Below are 23,505 nucleotides of genomic sequence, written 5' to 3'. Positions count from 1 at the left end.
GATATGGAGGGTCAAATTAAATGCATTATGGGATACAGTATGCTTTGCTCATCTGTGTATCAGTATACTGCAAATATAACATAAGGACGCAAGAATGTCTTTTTGAGAATATAGTAGGTATCTTACATAGTGCCTGGCTCATCGGTCAGCGCCCCCTTCAAGTCGTGATGAGCCTGAAGGTCCTCCAGCACGGATCTGAGCTCAGTAATAGTACGGAAGGTCTCTTTCGGGTCCTGTATAGTGAAGGCCGAATACTCCTCCTGCTCTTTCTGCTGACCGAGATACACGGACATACCGGCACAGGCATCTGCGGACACACATATAGAAGCGGTCACGTGTCAATTGCACACAGCCTCTGTAAATGTCTGGAACCATCCAACACAGGTTTTGAGAGAAGAGGAAGAAAAGATTGCAAGGCATTTAACTTCAAGTGACGTATGGTTCCAGTCAAAAGTTTGGACACAGTTGACTACATTTTCATCATGACATTAAAAGACCCTTTGATCTGAAGGATTTGTTTTGAGGGTAAAAAAGTTGGGATTTTTGAGTACGCTTGAGGTTTGCCAATGTATGAATTTCTTTAGAAAACTTCCATTTATTTTTTAACAGGGTTGGACAAAAAAAGGAGACAAATAGTATCCTATGATGCACTTCATGAAGTTTATTTAGAGATTGTGCAAAATTTTATAATATCTAAATATTCAATATCTTTTTGTAAAGCTGCGTTTTCATGTTTTTCATGTTGAGGAGCTTTGAAACAATATCATATTGTAAAAATCACTATACAAATGAGAACACATGTTAATAAAACATTTCCATATATCTGAACAAAGCGCTTATAATTTGAAAAATAATAATTATTGTTAATATATTACAATATAATACATAATGTGTTATTTTATATATTTACTTAAGTATATTAAAGGTGCAGCCTGTCATTTTGTGGAGGATCTATTGTGAATAAATCTAATCTAATATTCATATAAACACAATGAAGCGTGACACAATGATAATGTTTTTATTATCTTAGAATGAGCTATTTCTATCTATCCATCTAAACTGACAAACTGCTCTACAGAGCGCATCTCGTACATTCGTTATCCCTTCGGCAAAGAAGCGAAAACGCGTCGATGTCTTATGCAACGGTCATCCATTTACTTCCATTCATATGCAGCGAATGCTTCAGACCAATAGAAGACCAAAACGTCACAGCGTGACCACTCGGTAAAGAAATGTTAAGGATAGAGGAATCGCTTCAGCCTATTTTCACAGTACCGTCGAGCGAATTTCGCATGCTAAAAGTCTATTCTGACTGCGGCATTAGACCTGTGTCAGACACCATTGTGCTTCGAAATTGAGGGAGATTGCAATTCGCAATCTCACAGCTAGATGCTGCTAAAAACTCCACATTTCCCTTTAAATGATTTAATATATTGACAGTTCATAAGTGTAATTTTCTTTCTCCGTGTGCAGTACGTATGCCATGCTTAGAGTAACACGTATGCTGTACAGATCCGTCATTTGGCATCATGCTTCAACACATACTACGTTACATTTGTTGCGCGCTAGCGGTATGCGTCTTCTGTGTGATTGAGTCAACAATGGTTAAGTAACTTCCTAATGTTTGGTTTATTACTCGAAAAATAAATGTTTATGAAACGCTATGTTCACCATTGTGATTCTTTGATTTGTTTAGTGCGCGTTGTTGATAGAAGAAAGGCTATCACATTGTATACGTTGCTAAGAAGGTTGCGGAAAAGAGCGAGGCGCAGACTTTGGGTTCACTCTCTGAACCAGTGCAGGAGACTTGCTTTTATAACAAATAACATGCATATAAATGAAGTTTACTACCTTTTTTATTTATTCATGGTGAAATTACTGCATTTCTGTGTCAGTTCCTGTTAATTTTGACCATGATACGTGTGCTTTCACGTTAAAAAACTCTGTGCTGTGCAGTAAAAATAGACTGAAAAAAATAGCACTGGTCAGTACACTTCCTCTGGAAAAATGAGTTGATGTGTTCAAGCTTTTGACTGCTACTCCGGGAGAATATAAGGGTTGGACTCTAAGAGGGTTTGACTGGAAACACAGGATAGGATAATCTTGTTAAATATAATTTTTTCCCACCTGTGTAGCCTTGATTATGTCAGCAGAAAAGAAAAAGTATCGCACAAGACGAAATGTTTAAGATTATTTCATAAAGATTATGAAAATAAACATTTTAGTTAGCATACTATGCAGTGGTTGTGCAAAACAAAACCACGAATACTTATCAAAACAATCAAACAGGGTCAAGTTTGATGTTATACGCACCCTCCATCTTCTGCAGTCTGGAGAGGTTTGATGAGAAGAAGGAGAAGATTCTCTCTGTTTCTCGGTCACAGTCGATGTCCAGTTGAATGTTAGCCAACACTGTTCTATAGGACACAATCACATGTGAGAACACAAAGTATTACAGAAATAAAAAGAATGAGTGTCCAGGTTTGAACATAAAGCACTTTTCATGATAAAATGTCTTACGCCGTGCAGGGTTTACAGCCTGGAGCGTTTTCATTTGCTTCCTTGCAGCAAAACCAGGATCCACTGACATAAGCAGAGAGGTGAAAGGCGCTGAGCCGTCCCGGGTTACAGCGGCTCACCTGACTTAACACTTCGATCCAACCGTTTGCCTCCACACAGTTCCCAGCCTGAACATATAGAGGCTTTTCTGAAAGGATTACCTGAAACATCTGGACAAAACAAATGCAAATGTTTAAAGCTGCAGTTTGTTAAACAACAGCGATCAAAACAACATCAATGGAGTAGCTTGATGACGCTGTGAAGGAGCATAGAATGATGGGATCTGTTGTCTTCAACTCCACCGCCGATGGCCATCAACCAGACGGGAACGAGAAATTGTGTTAGCAGATGAGGTAACATAAAAAAGATTTTCAAATGCTGCAGTCTTTTGACACGTTGAGGCAGGACGAGACCATACTATAGTATGACATGGCAATTTCTGTTATCAAAAGCGCGTCACGAGACACTTGCGGCCTGAGCGTGGAGAAAGAAATGCGGCTGTGACGTGGTTCGCTGTTCTGCAATCCGTCACTATTGTTGTGTAATGCTATTCAGATGCAATCAGATTTGAGTACCAGAATCATTGTAAATATGGCTAACAATGGATACAGTAGCCTATAAATTAAATTGAGACTTGCAATGCCAAATGTTTAACTCGTATTGTAAATCTTTTAATGTTTTATTTTTAAAACGGAATATTACACGTCTGATTTCTAGTATGTACATGCATAACCCATGATATGCTCAAAGGGTAGAGGTGCAGAAAAGTATTAGTGGTGGTGGTTTTTCTTTTTAAAATAAAAAATATCTGATCTGATCGAACTCTTTTTATATACCCCCTCCTTGAACTGCCACCTTACCGTGGTGGAGGGGTTTGAGTACCCAAAAGACCCTAGGAGCCATGTTGTCTGGGGCTATTTGCCCCTGGTAGGGTCTCCCAAGGCAAACAGGTCCTAGGTGACGGGTCAGACTAAGAGTGGTTCAAAAAACCCTTATGATGAGCACAAACTCAAGGTCTGCGACCCCATGGGGGTCCCCCCATGGGGTCCGGCCGGGCTCAGCCCGAAGAGGCGATGTGGGGCCACCCTCCCGTGGACCCACGACCTGCAGGAGGGACCGGTGCATAGTGGATCGGGAGGAAAGTCGAAGGCGGGGGCCTCGACAACCCGATCCCTGGACGAGGAATCTAGCTCTAGGGACATGGAACGTAACCTATCTGGCGGGGAAGGAGCCTGAGATTGTGCGTGAGGTTCAGAGATTCCAACTAGAGATACTTGAGATCACCTCTACGCACAGTTTGGGCTCTGGATCCAAACTCCTCGAGAGAGGATGGACTCTTCACCACTCTGGAGTTGCCCATGGTGAGAGGCGGCGGGTTGGTGTGGGTTTGATTATAGCCCCCCAGCTCAGCCGCCATTTGTTGGAGTTCACCCCGGTGAACGAGAGGGTCGCTTCCCTGCGCCTTCGGGTTGGGGATAGGTCTCTCACTGTCGTGTGCGCCTATGGGCTAAACGGCAGTGTAGAGTACCCGGCTTTCTTGGAGACTCTGGGAGGGGTGCTGGAAAGCGCTCCGACTGGGGACTCCGTCATTCTGCTGGGGGACTTCGATGCCCACGTGGGTAGCGACAGTGACACCTGCAGGGGCGTGATTGGGAGGAACGGTCCCCCTGATCTGAACCCGAGTGGTGTTCGGTTATTGGACTTCTATGCTAGTAACGGCTTGTCCATAACGAACACCATGTTCAAGCATAAGGGTGTCCATCAGTCCACATTGCACCAGGACACCCTAGGCCGGAGGTCGATGATCGACTTTGTGGTTGTTTCATCTGACCTCCGGCCGTATGTCTTGGACACTCGGGTGAAGAGAGGGGCGGAGCGGTCAACTGATCACCACCTGGTGGCGAGTTGGATCCGATGGTGGGGGAGGAAGCTGGACAGACTCGGCAGACCCAAACGTACTGTGAGGGTCTGTTGGGAACGTTTGGCCGAATCCCCTGTCAGAGAGATCTTCAACTTCCACCTCCGGCAGAGCTTCGACCAGATCCCGAGGGAGTCTGGAGATATTGAGTCCGAGTGGACCATGTTCTCCACTAGAGTGGAGCCGGATACTCGGCTGAAACGAGTATCCGGTACGGATAAAGCACTTTTGCCGAGTACGAGTATTATACGAGTAATACGAGTCAATATCTGTGCTCGGATTGAATAAAAATCCTCATTGGGTAGCTGACTGTGTCTGCGTTCTGTGATAGTCACAGCGCCCCTCCCCTACACACATACAGATGTATTGTGTTGCTGACTGTGGTCGCAGCTCTCTCTCTCCGTCTCTCCCTCAGTCATTCAGGTTCAAGGGTCTTTTCCGTTAACGTTTAGGTTTCTTCAGCTTCAGGTTTGTTTTTTATTTCGGTTTGTAGTACTTACTTATTAACCACTAGAGTTTGGTAAACGTGGGGTTTGTTCAGACGTGGTGCTTGGTAGAATGCGACTCGCGTCTCTGCCTGTCTTTTTTAAACCGTCAGCTGGCTCTAACCAGTTTTGAATTAAAAGTTAAAAAAATAAAGTTATGTTGAGATGAAAACTCTTGTTCATTACATTTTACTTCATAATTGCAGCCGCATGTGTTGTATTCATTGTTGCAAAACTTATTCTGTATTCGTTTGTCATTGTGATCAAAACCATTGATCTGAAGCTCAATGCTGATGCTGTCATGTAAATATTTTTCTAATCAGCATTAAATATAAACATTTCTGATCAACCCATATCAATTTCATGCTTAAAATAACATACCGCTTAAAGCCCCGCCCATCTCAAGACAACCCGACCCAATTTCTGGGTTAAATCCCGCCTACTTCCTGGTTAGGCCCCGCCCAGTCCGAGTACAGATACGGATACAGATAATTCATATGGTTAACAGATAAAGATACAGATAATGCTGTACTCGCTCATCCCTATTCTCCACCTCCATTGTCAACGCGGCCACACTGAGCTGTGCCGGTAAAGTCTCTGGTCTTGGCTGACACGCCTCTGCAGCATCGCGTGGCGGTCAGGGACAGTGCCTTTGGACTGACAGACTGGGCTGGTGGTCCCTCTTATTAAGAAGGGGGACCGGAGGGTGTGCTCCAACTACCAGGGATCACACTTCTCAGCCTCCCCGGGAAAGTCTATGCAAGGGTACTGGAGAGGAGAATCCGGCCAGAGGTAGAACCTTGGATTCAGGAGGAACAGTGTGGTTTTCGTCCCGGTCGTGGAACACTGGACCAGCTCTATACCCTCTCCAGGGTGCATGGGAGTTTGCCCAACCAATCCACATGTGTTTTGTGGATTTGGAGAAGGCATTCGACTGTGTCCCTCGCGGCATCATGTGGAGGGTGCTCCGGGAGTATGGAATTCGGGACCCTTTGCTAAGGGCTATCCGGTCCCTATACAACCGGAGCAGGAGCTTGGTTCGCATTGCCGGCAGTAAGTCAGACTTATTCCCGGTGCGGGTTGGACTCCGGCAGGGCTGCCCATTGTCACCGGTTCTGTTCATAATTTTTATGGACAGAATTTCTAGGCGCAGCCAGGGGGCGTAGGGTGTCGGGTTTGGGGACCACACGATTTAATCTCTGCTCTTTGCGGACGATGTATTCGTGCTGGCCTCATCAGACCATGACCTTCAGCATGCACTGGGACGGTTTGCAGCCGAGTGTGAGGTGGCTGGGATGAGAATCAGCACCTCCAAATCTCTCGATTTACTGGTCAATCTACGTTCCTCCTCTCACCTATGGTCATGAGCTGTGGGTCATGACCGAAAGGACAAGATCCCGGATACAGGCGGCTGAAATAAGCTTTCTCCGCAGGGTGGCTGGGCGATCCCTTAGATATAGGGTGAGAAGCTCGGTCACTCGGGGGGAGCTCAGAGTAGAGCCACTGCTCCTCCACATCGAGAGTGGCCAGCTGAGGTGGCTCGGGCATCTTTTCCGGATGCCCCCTGGACGCCTTCCCGGGAAGGTGTTCCGGGCATGCCACACCGGGAGGAGACCCCGGGAAAGACCTAGGACACGCTGGAGGGACTTTGTCTACCGGCTGGCCTGGGAACACCTCGGTGTCCCCCCGGAAGAGCTGAGGGAAGTGTCTAGGGAGACGGAAGTCTGGGCATCCCTGCTAAGACTGCTGCCCCCGCGACCCGGTCCCGGATAAAACGGAAGAAAATGGATGGATGGAGCAGAATTGAGAATTAACAGTCCCATTTTCTCATCTGGCCCCATGGGATTTAATTGCACACCCTTGAATTGGAGGAGTATTTGAAAAATGTCACGAATAAAAATGATGTATACCGTAAATTATTATAATAATGTGTCTTATGACAATGTGCAAATGTTTTGACATGTTTTTTCAATACAAAAGTGTTTATAAAACACAGGGTAGAAGGAATTGCATACAGTACAGTAGTTATCAAATTTCAGTTTGGAATAAATAAAAAAAGATTTAATTTAACATGCGAATAATATGCAGAATACAAGGATTCGAAAAATGTATCTGGCCCTCGAGGTAGTTTGCCCAACCCTGACTTACATGTATGCATTAGGCAGACACTTTTACGAATCCTCTCACGTACTCACAGTATATACACACAAGACCAAACAAACGCAATTGCATGACACTCACATTTTTGCGGTTAAAGGCACTTTCATCCAGTTTCTCGACTCCGAGGATGTTTTTCACAGGAATGATGCACAACGCTTCTTTCCCTGGACACAAACACAAACATTTATTCATCCGTGAGGCTAAAATGGCAGATAAAAAAATATATATTTTTATCACATAACAGAAAAACTTTGAATGTAATTTAAACTGGAAATGTAGCCCCAGACCTCTGTGTTTGGGAGTGTCTGGGACTTTTTCTCCCAGACACACATAGACAAACTTCTGGGGAGGGCACTTCACAAACAAATGCTTGATAATCCCGTGACTCGGTCTGGCCGATCCGCAAGCCTGTCCCCGCCAATACAAACACATGGCTGTTTCTCATGCGCATTCTACATGTTTGATCAATTCCTATTTTTATCCCTTTACCTGATGAACATTATTTGTACCACAGCGCAGCCAAAATACGCAAATGCTTGAGAACCAAAACCACATACAAACTTTCAGCAGGTTCAAGAGATGTCAGACATTCTTGTCAGACATTCAAATTATCTTTACTAACGTCTGATAGGACTGTATTGCCATCCGCTGGCATTATCAGTATTTATCAGAACTGCTTTACAGTTAAACACATAGTTATTCTTAAAACATGTGAACAAAGAAATGTATTGAAAGAAACTTGTCTAATTTTGAGTAAACTGTAATATAGTTTAAGTTTTGTATGTAACTACACATGTCATTTTCTTTTCAGGATAAAGGTCACTTTTTTCATTTTATTTCAATGAAATAAAGCCATATCATTGAAGCCGTTAACGAACATAAACAAATGTTTTTTAACTTCCTAACATGAAAGAGCAAAGATAAAAGATAGTGGTTTGACATTTAACACGATCAGCTACTGCATCTACATTCCATTGACATTTCTGCATTTGGTAGATGATTCTAACCAAAGCGATAACAGTAAGTGCAAATGTTTTGTAGTTATTTCCCCCAGAATCAAACCAATGACCTTGATGCTGCAAGGTCCATACCCTACCAACTGAGCTACAGGAGAGGAAAGCCTTACTTCGAAACATTGGTAATAAATATGCGAGGGTATTTGCAGATTAAAGGACTGAAACAACAGGTTATATAAACCCACTCTTAAATTACAGGATACATGGAAAAACAACATTTGAAAAGATAAATAATTCTCACGGACTGTTCTGTCTGTGTCAAAGTGACCCAAGTCCTGCCTTTACAGTTGTTAATTTATTCATTGTTGGTTATGCACACAGCACATTCACTGTCGGTTAGTCAAAACGTCTGAATGACAAAATGTTCGTAAAAACAAATTATCTTTGTACATGAATATACAGCCACGTAAAACATTCAAAGTCCATTGTACATTTTCCTTCAATCAGCATTTCTAGATGTATCATGTTTATTCCATTCCAGTGTCTGTTAAATTTCAACAAAATCAAACCTCAGGAGGCACATAAAGTCTTCCAACAGCATTGTGGAAGATTGAAAACATATAACAAATACAAATGGGATGAAAATCAAGGTTATAACATAAAAAAATGAACTTGTTTTCTTTGCAGTTTTTGAGGTCTGAAAAAATACAGAGCAACTTTCTGTTAATTTGACCCGTTTCTCCAGTTTTAATTTTTTTGCAAATAAATGCAAAAAGAAACAATATTTGGGAGAAATATTGTTAGTAGTTGACAAAATGAAACAATTTTGATAGTTTTACCTAAACGCATTCGAATAAATAGTGATCAGAATCTGAAAAAGGTCCCTTAAATAGTCTCTTAATTATTTCCGCGGCTGTATGTATGTCCATAAGATTTCTAACTTTATTTATTTATGTATTAGATGACTTCACAAAGTAAAAACACGCCTCTCTCTATGATACATCCCATTATTCATATTTATAAATAAGGGTGCTTAAAATAACACATCATCAATTTCATATTGATGGTGGGGGCCTTGTTTAAATAAGCACTTGCAATAGCATGTGATGAGAGAGAAAGCCGTTACAGAGTCATACAGCTTATATCAGGTCTCCCACACAACAGATAACGCGAGTAACCCCTGCTGAAACTAAAAACAAGGTCAAACCATCATCCTGGCATGCTGTGACATTACAACAACTAAAAGATGTTTATTTGTACAACAAACCCAACATGTACAGTGCGGGACAGTCGGTGACCTTGAAATCCATGTCAGATTTTGGGAATTGCTGCGTCTTTCGATTCACAGTTAACTCACTTAAAGGAACATGGGAATTATGGTTGGGATGTTATGAAGTGGTGAACTTGATGTCATTTTATCACTATTTTGTTGTGTTATGGGGCATTCGTAACAGTAAAAATGTCTATCATCACAGTGTACTGGACAAGATGGTTAGTCATACAGTACCTGATATCACAATTGCTGCAATGGCAGGTAACCACAGTATTATGGACTGATCAAGAGGAGTGTTAGTTCTCCCCAAGCCTGGCTGATATATCTCAATATTAATATCTCCATACTAACCTTTGCTATGTAAAATGCCATATAAAAAAATTGCTCTAAATTTGTGACAATTGGGACGCATCCTTGCAATTTCTTATATTGTGATTTGCGAGTATGAGAGTATAAAGGTTACATATACAGTCGTGGCCAAAAGTTTTGAGAATTACATAAATATTTGTTTTCAAAAAGTTTGCTGCTAAACTGCTTTTAGATCTTTGTTTCAGTTGTTTCTGTGATGTACTGAAATATAATTACAAGCACTTCATACGTTTCAAAGGCTTTTATCGACAATTACATGTCAAGTCTGCCATTCTGTATTCTGTATTTTAACAGCAGCTCTTTTTTTAACCTTCGTAATGTTATGTAAATGCCAAAAGAACAAGAAAGTGTGATCCATTATTGTGAATCAATTTATACAATAAGAAATGCACAGTTTATAAATGATGATGATGAACTAATGATTTGTTAATGACATCAGTCCAAAATGTTCAGATCCCACCTTCAATTTAAACAGTATTAAGTGTAATTTTTTTTTTAAATCTCAATAAGAGTAATTAATATGTACTATTAGATAGTAAAGATACAAAAGTATTAAATTATAAAATAAATTAAGTAAATATTTTGTAAAAAAATTGCAATAATTCTTTCTAGTGTTTAATACTGTAAGTGAATATCATTATTTAAACTAGGTATTCACTCCATATAATGATATTTTGATTCTCCGCTTCGTGTTGTGGCCTGCATTACCACCTCGGGTTGTGCATTAACTTTCGAATAATTGAATGGTTTGTCGTCAATTTTTCCTTACGTATACTTTATTGGCAAAAAAACAAAAGAGAAAACATAAACAAATTGAAAAATGAAATTTGCTGATGTCATTATTTATTCTTCTAATGATTTCAATATACCGGTATATTGTGATTATATGATTTTTGTGAATTATTTTGGCCACCTAAATCGTGAGATATTGTGTCAGAAATCTTTTTTAGGCTGAAATCTATGAATAAACTTACCCTTGTTCCTCTTTGTAAAGCTTCTCTGTATCAGCATTTCATAACCAGTGACCACCCTGATTTATACATCATAAATACTACTTTACAATATTTACAATGGGACATAGTTACACAAATAGGTCATATTCAGCCCTAAGCACTCATCACATTGCTAAGAAGCTCCACAGACACCAGTGAACACAAGTCCACACCCATGGCATAAATGCGATTGCATAAGTCAAATACGGGAAACAGATTGTTTCACATCCAGAACGGGTCAACCAGAAGCTACACAAACAAGAATGTGAGCTTGAGAATTTGTGACTCTCTGTTCATGTATTTTCATCTCAACTTTTGCCATGTGAAACACTGCCAGCAAAAACAAGTGTCTGAGGTTTGACGCCCACATTTCAAAACTGAACTGGAGGAGTTACTTTATCATGAACTCATAAATGAGATCACTCACCTTTCTGCTTGTGGTAGGACAACTCCTGGTTGGTAACTCGTAACCAGCGTTTCTTAAAGTTCTTCTTTCCTATTCGTTTTCTGCCCTGGGCCCGCTTATGTACCTCACTGTTAAAAGAAATCACATGCATCTGACTGAACGTTGCATTTTCTGTAAACTCGTAACATGGTAAAACTCATCAAACATGACTGGGACTGATAAACTGTGGCATCTTTTACTCACCCCTCCTTCAACACAAATAAATCCTCAACGCCGCTGGATTCTTTACTCACATTAGACGAGATCTCATCTAAAAACTAAAACAGAGAGAGTCAAGAAAATATCTACTTTTTGCTGAAGGCAGATTCAAACAGATTATGGAGTTAGGAGACATCCAAACTCTTGTAGCTGTATACAACTGTGCATCGGAAAGTTCTGTCTTTAACCTCTGAGTACAGCATCTGAGACATGCTGTCGATAACCACACTCAATCATTTCGTTTTGTCCTCCGTTTTTATATTAAAATTAATTGACATGGATTTAGAATGAAAGTCTGTGACGCAAGACATTCCAGAGAGTTTTAAAGCAGAAATGCAAAGGGTTTTTGTTAAAGCACTTGTAAATGTTTCCACACCAGTATTTTGAAAAAAACTGTTGAAGCCAAATGCAACATTTATGATAATTTTTACATAATATTGCTATAAATATATATACAACATATCAAATTAAAGAACAAAATCTATGGTTAAAAAAAGCCTTTGTTCTTTTTAATCATCTCTGAATTTTGGGTAGGTTTCTTAAAAAATAAAATTATGAATAAAAAGCTAAGTCGAGTTTTTTTGATGATCAAAATAGAGTATTCGGTTGTTGTTTGGTTCTGAAGATACTGTATTCTTTCAGAAGATGTGTAATAGCACCCCCTACCATAAAACATCGAAACATGAAAAGCCAGAACAATTTGTCAAATGGAGAAGAGTTCTGTCATGGATTTTTGGGCTGTCAAGAAATCATCCTTCTAGTGGCGGAACAACTGTTTTGACTGGATACTCTTTTTTGGTGTCAGAGCACAAGGTCTTCAAAGTGTTACTGTTGGTGTGATTATTGAAGTTTGCTTTTGTAAGTATGAGGTTTGTGTTATCACACTAGTCACATATAACAGTGTTGTTCATGCAACACTACATGTAACAGTGTTGTTCATGCAAAGCTTATTCATGTATTTGTGACCTCACGGCTTGACTATTGTAATGCTCTACTTAGTGGTTGTCCTGTATCATCGATAAACAAACTACAGTTAGTTCAGAATGCAGCTGCCAGAGTTCTTACTAGGTCAAGGAAATGCGATCACATAACCCCAGTTTTATCATCGCTTCACTGGCTACCCATTAAGTATCGTATTGATTTAAAAATTATTTTAATTACTTACAAAGCCCTGAACGGTTTAGCACCTACTTACTTAACCAAGCTTTTATCACGTTACAACCCATAACGCTCTCTAAGATCTCAAAACTTAGGACTTTTGACAACACCTAGAATAACAAAATCCACCAAAGGGGGACGAGCTTTCTCACACTTAGCACCTAAACTCTGGAATAGCCTTCCTGATACTATTCAAGGGTCAGACACACTCTCCCAATTTAAATCTAGATTAAAGACACATCTTTTCAGCCAAGCTTTCACTTAATGCATAGTTAATGAACAGCAGCTAAGCTAACTATTCTCTTTATTCTCTTTCCCCCTCTGCCTTGGGAGGCCCATCCCGAGGTAGGAAGAAGTTCCACCATGTCCAGACGACCTACAGATGCCCTTCCCCAATTTGAGATTACGCCGTTACAGCTGCAGACTGACTGACCATCCCAGCTCCATCTAAGGCAATTCCACCACCAGCCAAGAGAAATATGACCATCGGACCATCCAAGCTCAGACCACTACATCCCCAACCAAGAGCAAAGAGGGACTATTTGTCTTATTAATGCTGAATTTACAATATTTGGTATTAAATGCTAAACTAAAATCACATGTCACCAGTTTGAGTGCAGCTATGACACGTCAGAGGGGATCTGGCCCTCCCGGTTGAGCCTGGTTTCTCCCGAGGTTTTTTTCTCCATTAATCAATCATTGGAGTTTGGGTTCGTCGCCACAGCAGGGCAGTGTTGGCCTGCTCACCGGGAGACTGCATTCATTCATGTATTTATTTGATTAGAAATTAGATATTATTTATTAGAATGATCTTACTCGTTGTATAAATACCATGCACTGTGCTGTGTTTTTCCTGTTTGCCCCTGTAAAGCTGCTTTGAAACAATACACATTGTGAAAAGACCTATATAAATAAACTTGAATTGAATTGAATTGTTCAGTGTTTATCTTGTGTAATGTCTTGCAAATTAACATTTTCACAAACAGAGACAGACATGATTTCCGGTGGCAATTGTCATCTTGGCTGAGATGCTGTGAATAGAAACGAAACTTGAGTTGATTTGCTATTAATACTCACCTTTTTAACCTTTTCTATGCATTCGTCTTCTTGGAATAACTTGAAGAAGTCGTACATATACGTTTCTTTAAAGCTAGACTGTAAACAAAACATTCAAAATGTCAGAACAAAAACCACAACAGGAAGTTAAAAACACCCCACATAATGCCAGGGAAAACGGTGGAAAAAACCAAGGGTTTCGGTGTGGGATGTGTGACTTATGGTTGACGTACCAGTTTGTTCTTGGATAGGCTGCCCCAGCTGCCCAAAGACTGGATGGTTTTCGAGATGAGAGTTAGAGTACGGGAAATTTCAGGGTCCTGAGAGGAATTCAGAGAGAAAGATTTCCCATGAGTTCATTTCATTTACTGATACTTTGATCATGCCATTCTCAGAAACAACATGATTGTTTTAAACATATTGTATCCTGGCATTATTAAATGAGTCGCATGATATATAAAAGAAGTAAATCATGTTTGTCACAGCTGCTTCAATTGCATTGGGTTTGCTGTAATGTGGTTGTGTTTATGTGTTTTCACACTTACAGGATGATGAGAGCGCAACTGGAACGTGTGTGGAGAGAGAACAGTAACAGCGAAGAACCTCAGAAATATAAAACTACTGACGGCCGAGTACTGCACATGAGGATCAGCTGCGAGCGTGAGAGAAACAGAGAATCTTATAGTCATGCTTGTGTCTCTGGCTCCTCCTAGTGTTCAGTAAATACAGTCTTGAATATGAAAATATTGATTCAATGTTATTATTTACAATTCATTTTACAATATCATATTGATAGCCTTTGGCATCTGAGAGAGTGTTTGGACATGGAAGTGGTGGCGTGTGATGTCAGACTTAAGACTTAACAATATGGTAATAATAATGCTTGCCTTGGTAAACACCACTAAAGACTTAAGTGTGTCGCAAAATGAAATGGCAGATTTGTCTGTGTCTGTCGTACCTGGAAAGCGTTTCGATGCAAGCTGTCGCAGCGACCTGAAAACGTCACACATTAAAGGAGGACAGCTGGAGCTAGACTGTGTTATAGATGTAAAAACTTTCTGAACGTAGCCCTGAAGAGTCTCCTGAGAACATAAATTCATCAATTTAGGTACAATATTGTAGTGCATGACTTAGTTTGTTTAGAAACAAAGTTCTGAATTTATTTAAAATTTCTAACACTGACAGCGTCTCGTACATTGAGATGACGTATAAAAATTAAACCACGACATCCATCTTACCTTATTGACCTCCACATTGTCGCCCTCTTTTAATTTGATGGGGTCAATCTCACAGGTTTTATTCGATTCAAAGATCTGATTTAAACAAAGCAATAGTAGGCTGATCAGCATTGGCAAGTTAACAATTGAAAGCCACAAATTTGCATGTCTAAATAAACATAAATAGCTAAAGAAATGACAGCTGACCTCATTGAGAACAGGTTTGAGGGTGACAATCAAGTAACTTCGGCCCACAATCTTCATCATGTCGTCTATGCAGCGGGTGGCCAGAGAATTCCCTCTGAATATGGTGTTAGCCTCTCTGCACAAAACAGAAACCATTAAATGACTTGAGTAAAGACTTTGTTTTCCCAGCCAAACATGGATGACAAAATGGCTGAAAAAAATTAAATATCTAGTCAGCAGTCACTAGAATAATGTTTGCTTAGCATCAGCTGGTTATGACAAAGCCTTCTTAGTATTCATAATGTGACTTGCTGTATGAATAAGGTCATTCTTAGCAACTGACAGTTCTGGAGCATCATTGACTATCGTAGTAGGAAACATTTTAATGATAGTCGAAGGTTTGCTTTCCTAAATTCCTCAAAAATTGCTTTTTTTTTCCTGTACAACAGATCCTAAAATACCATACAATAATTTTTACATATGGTAGTCAATGGTACCCCAGAGCTGTCAGATTGTGTTCAACCAAGTTTGGAACAACTTGAGGGTCAGTGATTCATAACAGGATTTTCATTTTTGGGTGGAGTATCTCTTTAACTCTATCTTTAAATGGAAGTTTACAAATGTTCTTTTGCCATTTAAATCACACACAACGTTTAATTTAAAAGCTTTAAATTTTAATGCAAGTTAAATTAATTTCTTTAACAGTCTTAGCACACAGATAACAAAACTCCATTTAAAATGTTTGTGGTCACCTATTCATTCTTTATTCATACTTTTTCCACATTCTAGAATAATCATCATCAAACTCAGAACAATGGAATAACAATTTAAACAAAAGTCAAAACGTTGATATATCATCTTTTTCCATTCCATTTTCTACCGCTTATCCGAACTACCTCGGGTCACGGGGAGCCTGTGCCTATCTCAGGAGTCATCGGGCATCAAGGCAGGATACACCCTGGATGGAGTGCCAACCCATCGCAGGGCACACACACACTCACACCCTACGGACAATTTTTCCAGAGATGCCAATCAACCTACCATGCATGTCTTTGGACCAGGGGAGGAAACCGGAGTACCCGGAGGAAACCCCCGAGGCACGGGGAGAACATGCAAACTCCACACACACACACAAGTCGGAAGCGGGAATCGAACCCCCAACCCTGGAGGTGTGAGGCGAACGTGCTAACCACTAAGCCACCGTGCCCCCCCTGATAAAGCATCTTCAACGTAGTAATTTTTTGCCTGGGATTTGCAAAAATGTACTCTTGTATTTGATCGACCCGTTTCTTGAGGTCTCTCCCTTTCACCCTGAAAGAGTTTCCATCGTTTCTGAGCTTTTATTTATCAATCATTATTCAGTTCAAGTCATCCATTTCAAAAAAACACTTTAAATCCAATTTTGTTTTATCATCTAAATTATTGTTGATTAAATAATAGTTCATAGTTTGTTTAAAAATGTTTGCATATACCTCTAGATCAAAAGAGTAACATTTTAGTAAACTAAACTATTGAATGGTACAAGTAGTGTGCGTACAAACACGCCTAAGAAAACCTCACTATTTAGCATTATTAAATAACAACACAAGTTTTAAATACATCCCGATCTAGACAAGCAAGAACACATGTGTGTGTGTGTGTGTGTGTGTGTTACTCAACTGTGTATTCTCCAGCTCCAGAGCAGCTACACCCGTGAGGAAGGTCAGCAGTCTGTTGTGATGGAGAAGCAGTCTGACCACAGGGAGCAATGCTTCATACCCTACACTCTCCCTACAAATATCTCCAAGAACATGCGCCGCTGACGCAGAAATGGGCTAGAGACGGACAAAAACATAAGAAAAGATGTGAAAATAAAGAACAATATGAAGCGTGCTCCAGTCCTCCAGGCAGCAGGGTGGCGATGTTGTACCTTGACATCTGGAGATTTGAGCATTAGGTTGCGGAGGGCATTGTAGCAGGCAGAGGGCAGGACGTTGTCCTCCGTGTACGTTACATTCAGACGTAAAGAACCAAGATCGTCTGGCTTAGACTTCGTACCATTGCCTTTAGGCTGCAGCAAGTACCTATAAAAAAAAGCAAAATTAATAAATAAAACTATGAATCATTGTTATATCAGGATCATTTAAAGTTTCTGTGTCATTTGATAAGAATTAGAAGTTTCTTTTGAACGATGGTGATGTGAAAATGATTGAGACCCAAAGAAACAATTTATTAGCTGTCAGCATGTTCTGCTCCTTAGTAGTTTCTGACAATGTAGCATTTTAGCCTGAGTGTCATTTGCATTGCTCACACTATAAAGTACAGAAATGAATTTGGCAAGATTGCGTTTGCGAGTGTCAGTCTATGTGTGCAGACTGGTTTTATGCTCAGCTCATGCAAAAGCTCACCCACGCAGTAAACTCACTGCCCTCATTCAAAACATGCAGATCAGTATCAACAAGTTCACTCAGTACACACACACACACAAATGCACGCACGTATAGTGTTTACAAAATACTACCGGCAGGACGCTATGATCTCATCTTAAGACACAAGGGAAACGATCCCCCAAAACACACACACCTACACACGCCCACGTTCTCTCGAATAATTACCAAAAACTATCAATGATATCCTGAGTTGTTCTTTTTTTGCATGATTTCACAACAAATTTTCCTCAGTAAAATGTGTAAAAATGTATATTAATGCTGAAGTATTTTCATTTAAGGTCTGACGTCGTTTTCTCAAGCCTGATTGGGCAGATAAGAGCGGTGGAGAGCTGGGATTGGCTGTTATCTCCCTTCCTCATCTCTTCATCAGTGTACTTCAGTCAGACTGACTGCAGGCACTACAGCTGACAGATATCACACACTCAGATGTGTGTGGAAGCATGCACACCTGTAGTACAGGGTATGACCCGTACTTGCCATTTCAGCCTTCTCACTATACCCAATACAGTTATGTCTCCATATTCATCTGTCTATGTCTGAATCAGGTTTTTGAAATGTTTCATGCAAAAGGTAAAAAAAGACAATCTATCACAAAACAATTAGGGAATGTAGTACCCTCATAGTGAATAAGGAATAATAATATATAATGCAATAATATAAATGTTACAAAAAATATGTGAGTGTCCCTTTAAGTTCTTTCTTAAAGTATTTTACCCAAAATAGAAAATTCTGTCATCATTTACTCACCTTCGAGATCTGTATAAATTTATTTGTTCTGATGAACGCAGAGAAAGATATTTGGAAGAATGCTTTTAACCAAACAGATTGACACCCTTAGTCAAAAGTGCCCCAGTCCTACATTCTTAAAATGTCGTCTTTTGTGTTTGAAATGATAAACAAACGTTTCCTACTATGGGAGTCAAATCTGTCTGGAACAAGTCGAAGATGAATAATCGATGACAGAATTTTCATTTTTGGGTGAAGGAAACCTTTAAAGAATGATAAATGCACACTCACTTAAAAGTTTCTAAGATATGAGGCATGTTGCAAAAAAGGATAGTTTATGAGGATAGCTCTCAACTTTGTTTTTTTCTACAACATTTCAAATGCTATTAGATTGTTAATGATAATCTTTAATTTTTATATTTTTATTAAGCCTTGTTGTGCAAGCACTGATGAGCTTGTGCAGAGGCAGCAGCTTTTGCCAGAGGGGAACTGGAATCCCCTGGTTGGGCCTGGGTTCCCCTGAGGTTTTTTTTCTCGATGGGAGTTTTGGGTTCCTCACCACCGTTTGCATATTGTTTTGCACTATCTGCCTGGCCGGGGGGGCTGCTTTAGAATTCATACTTGTATTAAATGTGTCTCATGTACAGCTGCTTTGTAACAATGAAAATTGTAAAAAGCGCTATATAAATAAAGTTGAGTTGAGTTGAGTTATGAAAGTTGCCAGTGTTAAACTTACTCTTTATTTTTATTTGGCAAATGGACACTTGGAGTTAATCTGTATGTTGATACATTATGTGCGTTAATATGTTCAGCTATGGCAAGCTCTTTGTTTTGCCAAGTTTCGTTTTAAACGTCTCGAATCATTCAACCTTAGGTTGTAAAATCTATCACAGCATACTAGTTATGCTCTCACGTTGTGCTGTTTTTGACGAGGCAAAAGGTGTTTTGTTCACATATTTAAGCAAAATATGTTCCAGACATTTCATGAAGACCCTAATAAATAATACCAACTTGTTGAAAGTGCTCATCCAAAGAGTCCTTCAAATGAAGGCCACAAAAGTGTGCAATGTCTGTTTAAGTTGTTGCTTTGAAACTGTCTAGACAGGTTTGAATGACATGAGGGTAAATAAACGATGACAGGAGATTTATTTGGGGGTAAATTACCCCTTCCTTTCGTTTCCCTAACTTGCATCTCCACAAGGTGTGCCTTTTCTTTAAAACTCTGGCTTTTCTTCATTTTTAGTCCTTAAACAATGACACCATGTTGCAACAGAAATGTGGTATAAGTGTTATGAATGGATCCAGCTGAACTCAGAGATGAACTAAACGTGCAAACTTATGACAACTGCTTTAGAGATGCGACCTTGTCTTGGTGCTCTTATAAGTTTCCAAAACAGGGGGATTGCAAAACCCCAGCTATATTTAGGAAATGGTCAAAAACAATGTAGTAGAATGAATCATTGTGATACTCATTATGTTGTGCAATTGCATATCCAGCATAATCATTACAGATATGTAGTACATTTTCGATTTATCAAGCTACGTTGTGAATTTGTTCTTACCAGGCTCTGTGCACATGGTCATTTCTCAGGATTTTCACAGAAACCCTTGTCTCTCCTAAAAACACGTCCTGTGCCAAGTTACCGTTATTCCACAGCTCGACCCTGCAGGAGAGTCCATCAAAGAGCATGCATTAGCTAAATGTACATATATACACAAACACAATGTTCATTTTTAATACACTCCAACCCCCGTATGAATCACACATCTCTTTAACTTCTCCCATTTCCAGTCAAACTGAATCTGAAATTCTGCACACACACATCACAGACGCAGTTGCACTGAAGTGGGTTAGTCGCATTTCTTTTCATTACTCAACGAAGCTCTTGCTAAGGAAGAAGGGGTTTTCTTCCACGTCAAACAAGCCCACAAATAAAAATAACAGATGAAAAAACGAACCAAAACACACCAAACCCATGCACACATTTGCACAAACACACACATTAGTGTCATAATCTAATGTGCAGCCTGGTGGTTTCATCTACACTCACCTGACAGCGTCTGTAGAGGGCTATATGGGACGATTCAAAGTAACACATACGTGTCACACATCAGTGCCAAGTTTTTTTTTAATCATAACAAAATAAAAGTCTGTGAGTAGCTACACCGCGTCTACGCCGGACGCAACCGGCATGACAACCAGTGGGGACAAAATGTAAAATTATAAAAGGTTCAAATGCGTTTTAGTCCGTGCCTACTTCGGACGCTACAGGCGCGATGGAACATGACAACCTGCTTGTTCTTAATGGGTTTGTCGGGTCGCACAGCATTAAGTGTGGAAAATTTTTAAGATTATCGTAAGTTATAAATGCATTTCTAATCTTTTTTGTCGTGCCGTGCCGGTTGCGCCTGGTGTACACACGGTGTTATTGTCTTTTGTTGCGTCGCATTGCGCCACCCCACATCCGGTGTAGATATGGTGTAAGCAAAGTTTAAATAAATAGATATTAATAAAAACTAAATATCTAACAAAACAAAACCCAAAAAACAACAAGTCTACTTCTAGCTAAGCAAAGTGTAAACAACAATGAACAAAATAAATAAACATTACTAAAATAGAAAGATTTCACTTGATCTCTAGAACTAGAACTCACTTGATCTCTAGTTTCTCTATGTCTTCCTCTTCCACTTGAAAATGTGATCTTGCCTTATAACTGCTGGTCCTTGTGACCTGCGGAAACTTTCATAATGTGAGATTTTCAGAAAGATGTTTATTACAAACAAACAAAAACAAAAAAATCACAAACATGACCGAATAAAATACAATTCAGCTTACATAAATTGAATTACTAGAATGAGTGAATGAGGTTGTACCTCAAAGTGAAAGGTTTCTTCAAACTGAGGATCACTGGTTTTCTTCTTGACTTTAGTTTTTTTCTGATCAGACCTGAGAGAGACAGACATCAGGATGTTATTATTGAATCAGAGCGAATGTTTTGTACTCATTTCGGAAGCTGGAACAGACTGACTCAGATCACAACAATTAATTCTGTTCTCAATACATTTTCTGTAAAAGCACATTGACTATGTCTTTAACCACGTGTAAACCCACCTGGCTGGTCCTACGAGTGTTACTGTGGCATACGGGTCACAGTTCTGCCCGCTTATCAACGGCAAACCTTGACACGCAATAATCCTGCAATAAAACAAATGTCATTTAGCCAGACAGAGATAATAAAAGTAAAAATGTGATATCTAGACTTTGTAAACATTATAGTATTACTGCTATTACACATATCCACAAACATAACCCTTTAAAAGGATCCTTCAACCCCAAAATGAAAATTCTGTCTTAAATCACAGCTTTGAGCTGTTCCAAATGTGTAAAAATGTATTTGTTCTTGAGAACACAGAGCAGATATTTGGAAGAATGCTTTTAACCAAACCGATCTTGCCTCCAATTGACTCGCATAGAAGGGAAAAATACTTTTTGAAAAGACACTTGAAGAATGTAGGCCAGCAAACAGTTCTGGGGCACTTTTGACTATCATCGTATTTTTTGTAGTTCAATTTTGTTGCTTCAATGTAGCGCACTTTCAGATTACAAAACTAGGAGGACATCAGGATATATTTTAATATTATTCTGATTGTGTTCAGGTGAAGAAGGAAAGTCATGGAGAATGGACAGCCAGGAAAGGACCACGAGCCAGGATTCGAACGCGGGTCGCCGAAAGTGCTACTGCACAATATGTCGGTTACAGTCCAGTGGATCACTTGGCCCCGACAAGTTTGGGGTTATTTTTATTTTCCGATGACCTATTCATTTAATGATAAAAAAATGTAGGGCAAGACGTTTATCCATCAGATATTCCATACCAAAAAAGCCAATGTGAGTTTGCAATGAAGCGAGAAGGACGACTCCCTACCTGGCACACCAACCCATTTGAAAGAAAAGGATTGTTGCAACAAAGACTACATTTTTCTCATCATTTATTCATCCTGGTGGACGTTCAAACTGTTTCATCAAGGCAGAAAAGAAAGCAAAGTCTCTCAAAACTAAGTCACACATCTTTAGGTGAATGATAAAGGGAGAGCGCAAGTACTGCTATTAAACTAAATGAATCCGACCAAATATTTATTAAATGATCAGATTTAAAAACGTCTTTAACCATTAAACTATTAAAAAAAGGAAAGCAGACAGAGATAGCAGACTAAGAAAATGCCAAACTAATACATAAAAAAGACAATTCCTTTTGAAAGACATGCACGGATGAGAGAACGTATTAAGAAAACAAAGTACATTTTAATCTGTTTCCGTGAGATTTGTCCATGTCACATGCTCTAATCTGAACGAATGCGAGAAAGAGATGAACGCATTAATGAAAGTGTGAGATAAAGGGAGGAAAAGCAGAAGCTTTGTTATCCAAGGCAGGAAGTCCTTCGCACTCGTAGTTGTCATGGGAACAGCTGAACCTGCCAATGAAATGGTAATGAAGGAAGGTGTAAAAGAGCAACAGAGAGAAAAAAGCAATGATGACGGCAAAGCAAAACCACAGGAACAGTGCAGAGCGGACTTCCTGTCGTCACGACATCACTTCCTCTTTCGTCAATCTGCTCCGTGGGAGAGTGTGAATGAACAGCGAGGGAAAGCACTAAACACACGCGTGCGCACGTCAAGAACTCTGCGTAGAATCAAATGTTTTTTTACACCATGAAGGAATAAACTAATTCTTACTAAGCATTTCTTGTTTTGTAGTTCTAAAAATATCTAAAACTTCTTAAATCAAAATCGGATTTTTTAAACATAAATTTATTTATCTTATATTTTCTTTTATAAAACAAGACTAAATATCTTAGGTCACTTTTCTGGTCAAGAAATGTTTCTTGATTTAAGGATATTAAGATATTTGTACAAAAAAAAAACAATACAAAATGATTAGTAAGAATGAATTTTTTTGCACAGTTCACATACACACCCTGCAGAGGTGTGAAAGTGAATATCGCAGGTTTGCTTCCTTTCTCGATGACATACACACCTGTGAAGCATCGATATCAACACAACATCTACGTGAGATAACATGTTGCTCACTGCACAATGTACGTACCTAAAGTACATAACACGTCCATGTTTGACTATTCAAATTATCTTGGATTACTGTTTTGCGAAAGAAGTGATATCTTCAAATCCAATCATTAAAATGAAACCCCTTTGTCCATCTCTGAAATGTGTTTTATCAAGTAGATATTTTTTTTACTTTATTGACTAGTGTTTGTTGAAACACACACAAAAAAAACTAATACAATAAAATACACAAAATGTGTAAAATGAAACAGAATAAAATGAATATATGACTAAC

At 39.5% G+C, this 23,505-nt stretch overlaps 1 protein-coding gene across 2 annotated transcripts in view; it reads right to left on the bottom strand.

Moving 5' to 3' along the window:
* The window catches only part of rasa2 (RAS p21 protein activator 2), a 43,402-nt gene that overhangs the window by 3,962 nt on the left and 15,935 nt on the right, over positions 1 to 23,505 (bottom strand). Inside the window, exons 6-23 of one of the 2 annotated variants that reach the window (XM_056766443.1) lie at positions 21,261 to 21,344; positions 21,023 to 21,095; positions 20,803 to 20,888; positions 19,711 to 19,812; positions 16,903 to 17,056; positions 16,653 to 16,807; positions 15,015 to 15,129; positions 14,829 to 14,903; positions 14,549 to 14,672; positions 14,136 to 14,242; positions 13,824 to 13,910; positions 13,612 to 13,689; positions 11,362 to 11,435; positions 11,140 to 11,246; positions 7,204 to 7,286; positions 2,521 to 2,729; positions 2,314 to 2,417; positions 127 to 307 (exon numbers count right to left, since the gene is read on the bottom strand). In XM_056766443.1, the coding sequence (XP_056622421.1) occupies positions 127 to 307; positions 2,314 to 2,417; positions 2,521 to 2,729; positions 7,204 to 7,286; positions 11,140 to 11,246; positions 11,362 to 11,435; positions 13,612 to 13,689; positions 13,824 to 13,910; positions 14,136 to 14,242; positions 14,549 to 14,672; positions 14,829 to 14,903; positions 15,015 to 15,129; positions 16,653 to 16,807; positions 16,903 to 17,056; positions 19,711 to 19,812; positions 20,803 to 20,888; positions 21,023 to 21,095; positions 21,261 to 21,344 (1,998 nt within the window). The remainder of the gene's footprint in view (positions 1 to 126; positions 308 to 2,313; positions 2,418 to 2,520; positions 2,730 to 7,203; positions 7,287 to 11,139; positions 11,247 to 11,361; positions 11,436 to 13,611; positions 13,690 to 13,823; positions 13,911 to 14,135; positions 14,243 to 14,548; positions 14,673 to 14,828; positions 14,904 to 15,014; positions 15,130 to 16,652; positions 16,808 to 16,902; positions 17,057 to 19,710; positions 19,813 to 20,802; positions 20,889 to 21,022; positions 21,096 to 21,260; positions 21,345 to 23,505) is intronic. The other variant, XM_056766444.1, reaches the window with a different exon arrangement.

The sequence above is a fragment of the Triplophysa dalaica genome, chromosome 14 (genome assembly GCF_015846415.1).
Source record: "Triplophysa dalaica isolate WHDGS20190420 chromosome 14, ASM1584641v1, whole genome shotgun sequence".
NCBI classification, from domain to species: domain Eukaryota; kingdom Metazoa; phylum Chordata; class Actinopteri; order Cypriniformes; family Nemacheilidae; genus Triplophysa; species Triplophysa dalaica.
This window is presented reverse-complemented; position numbering and strand designations above follow the sequence as displayed.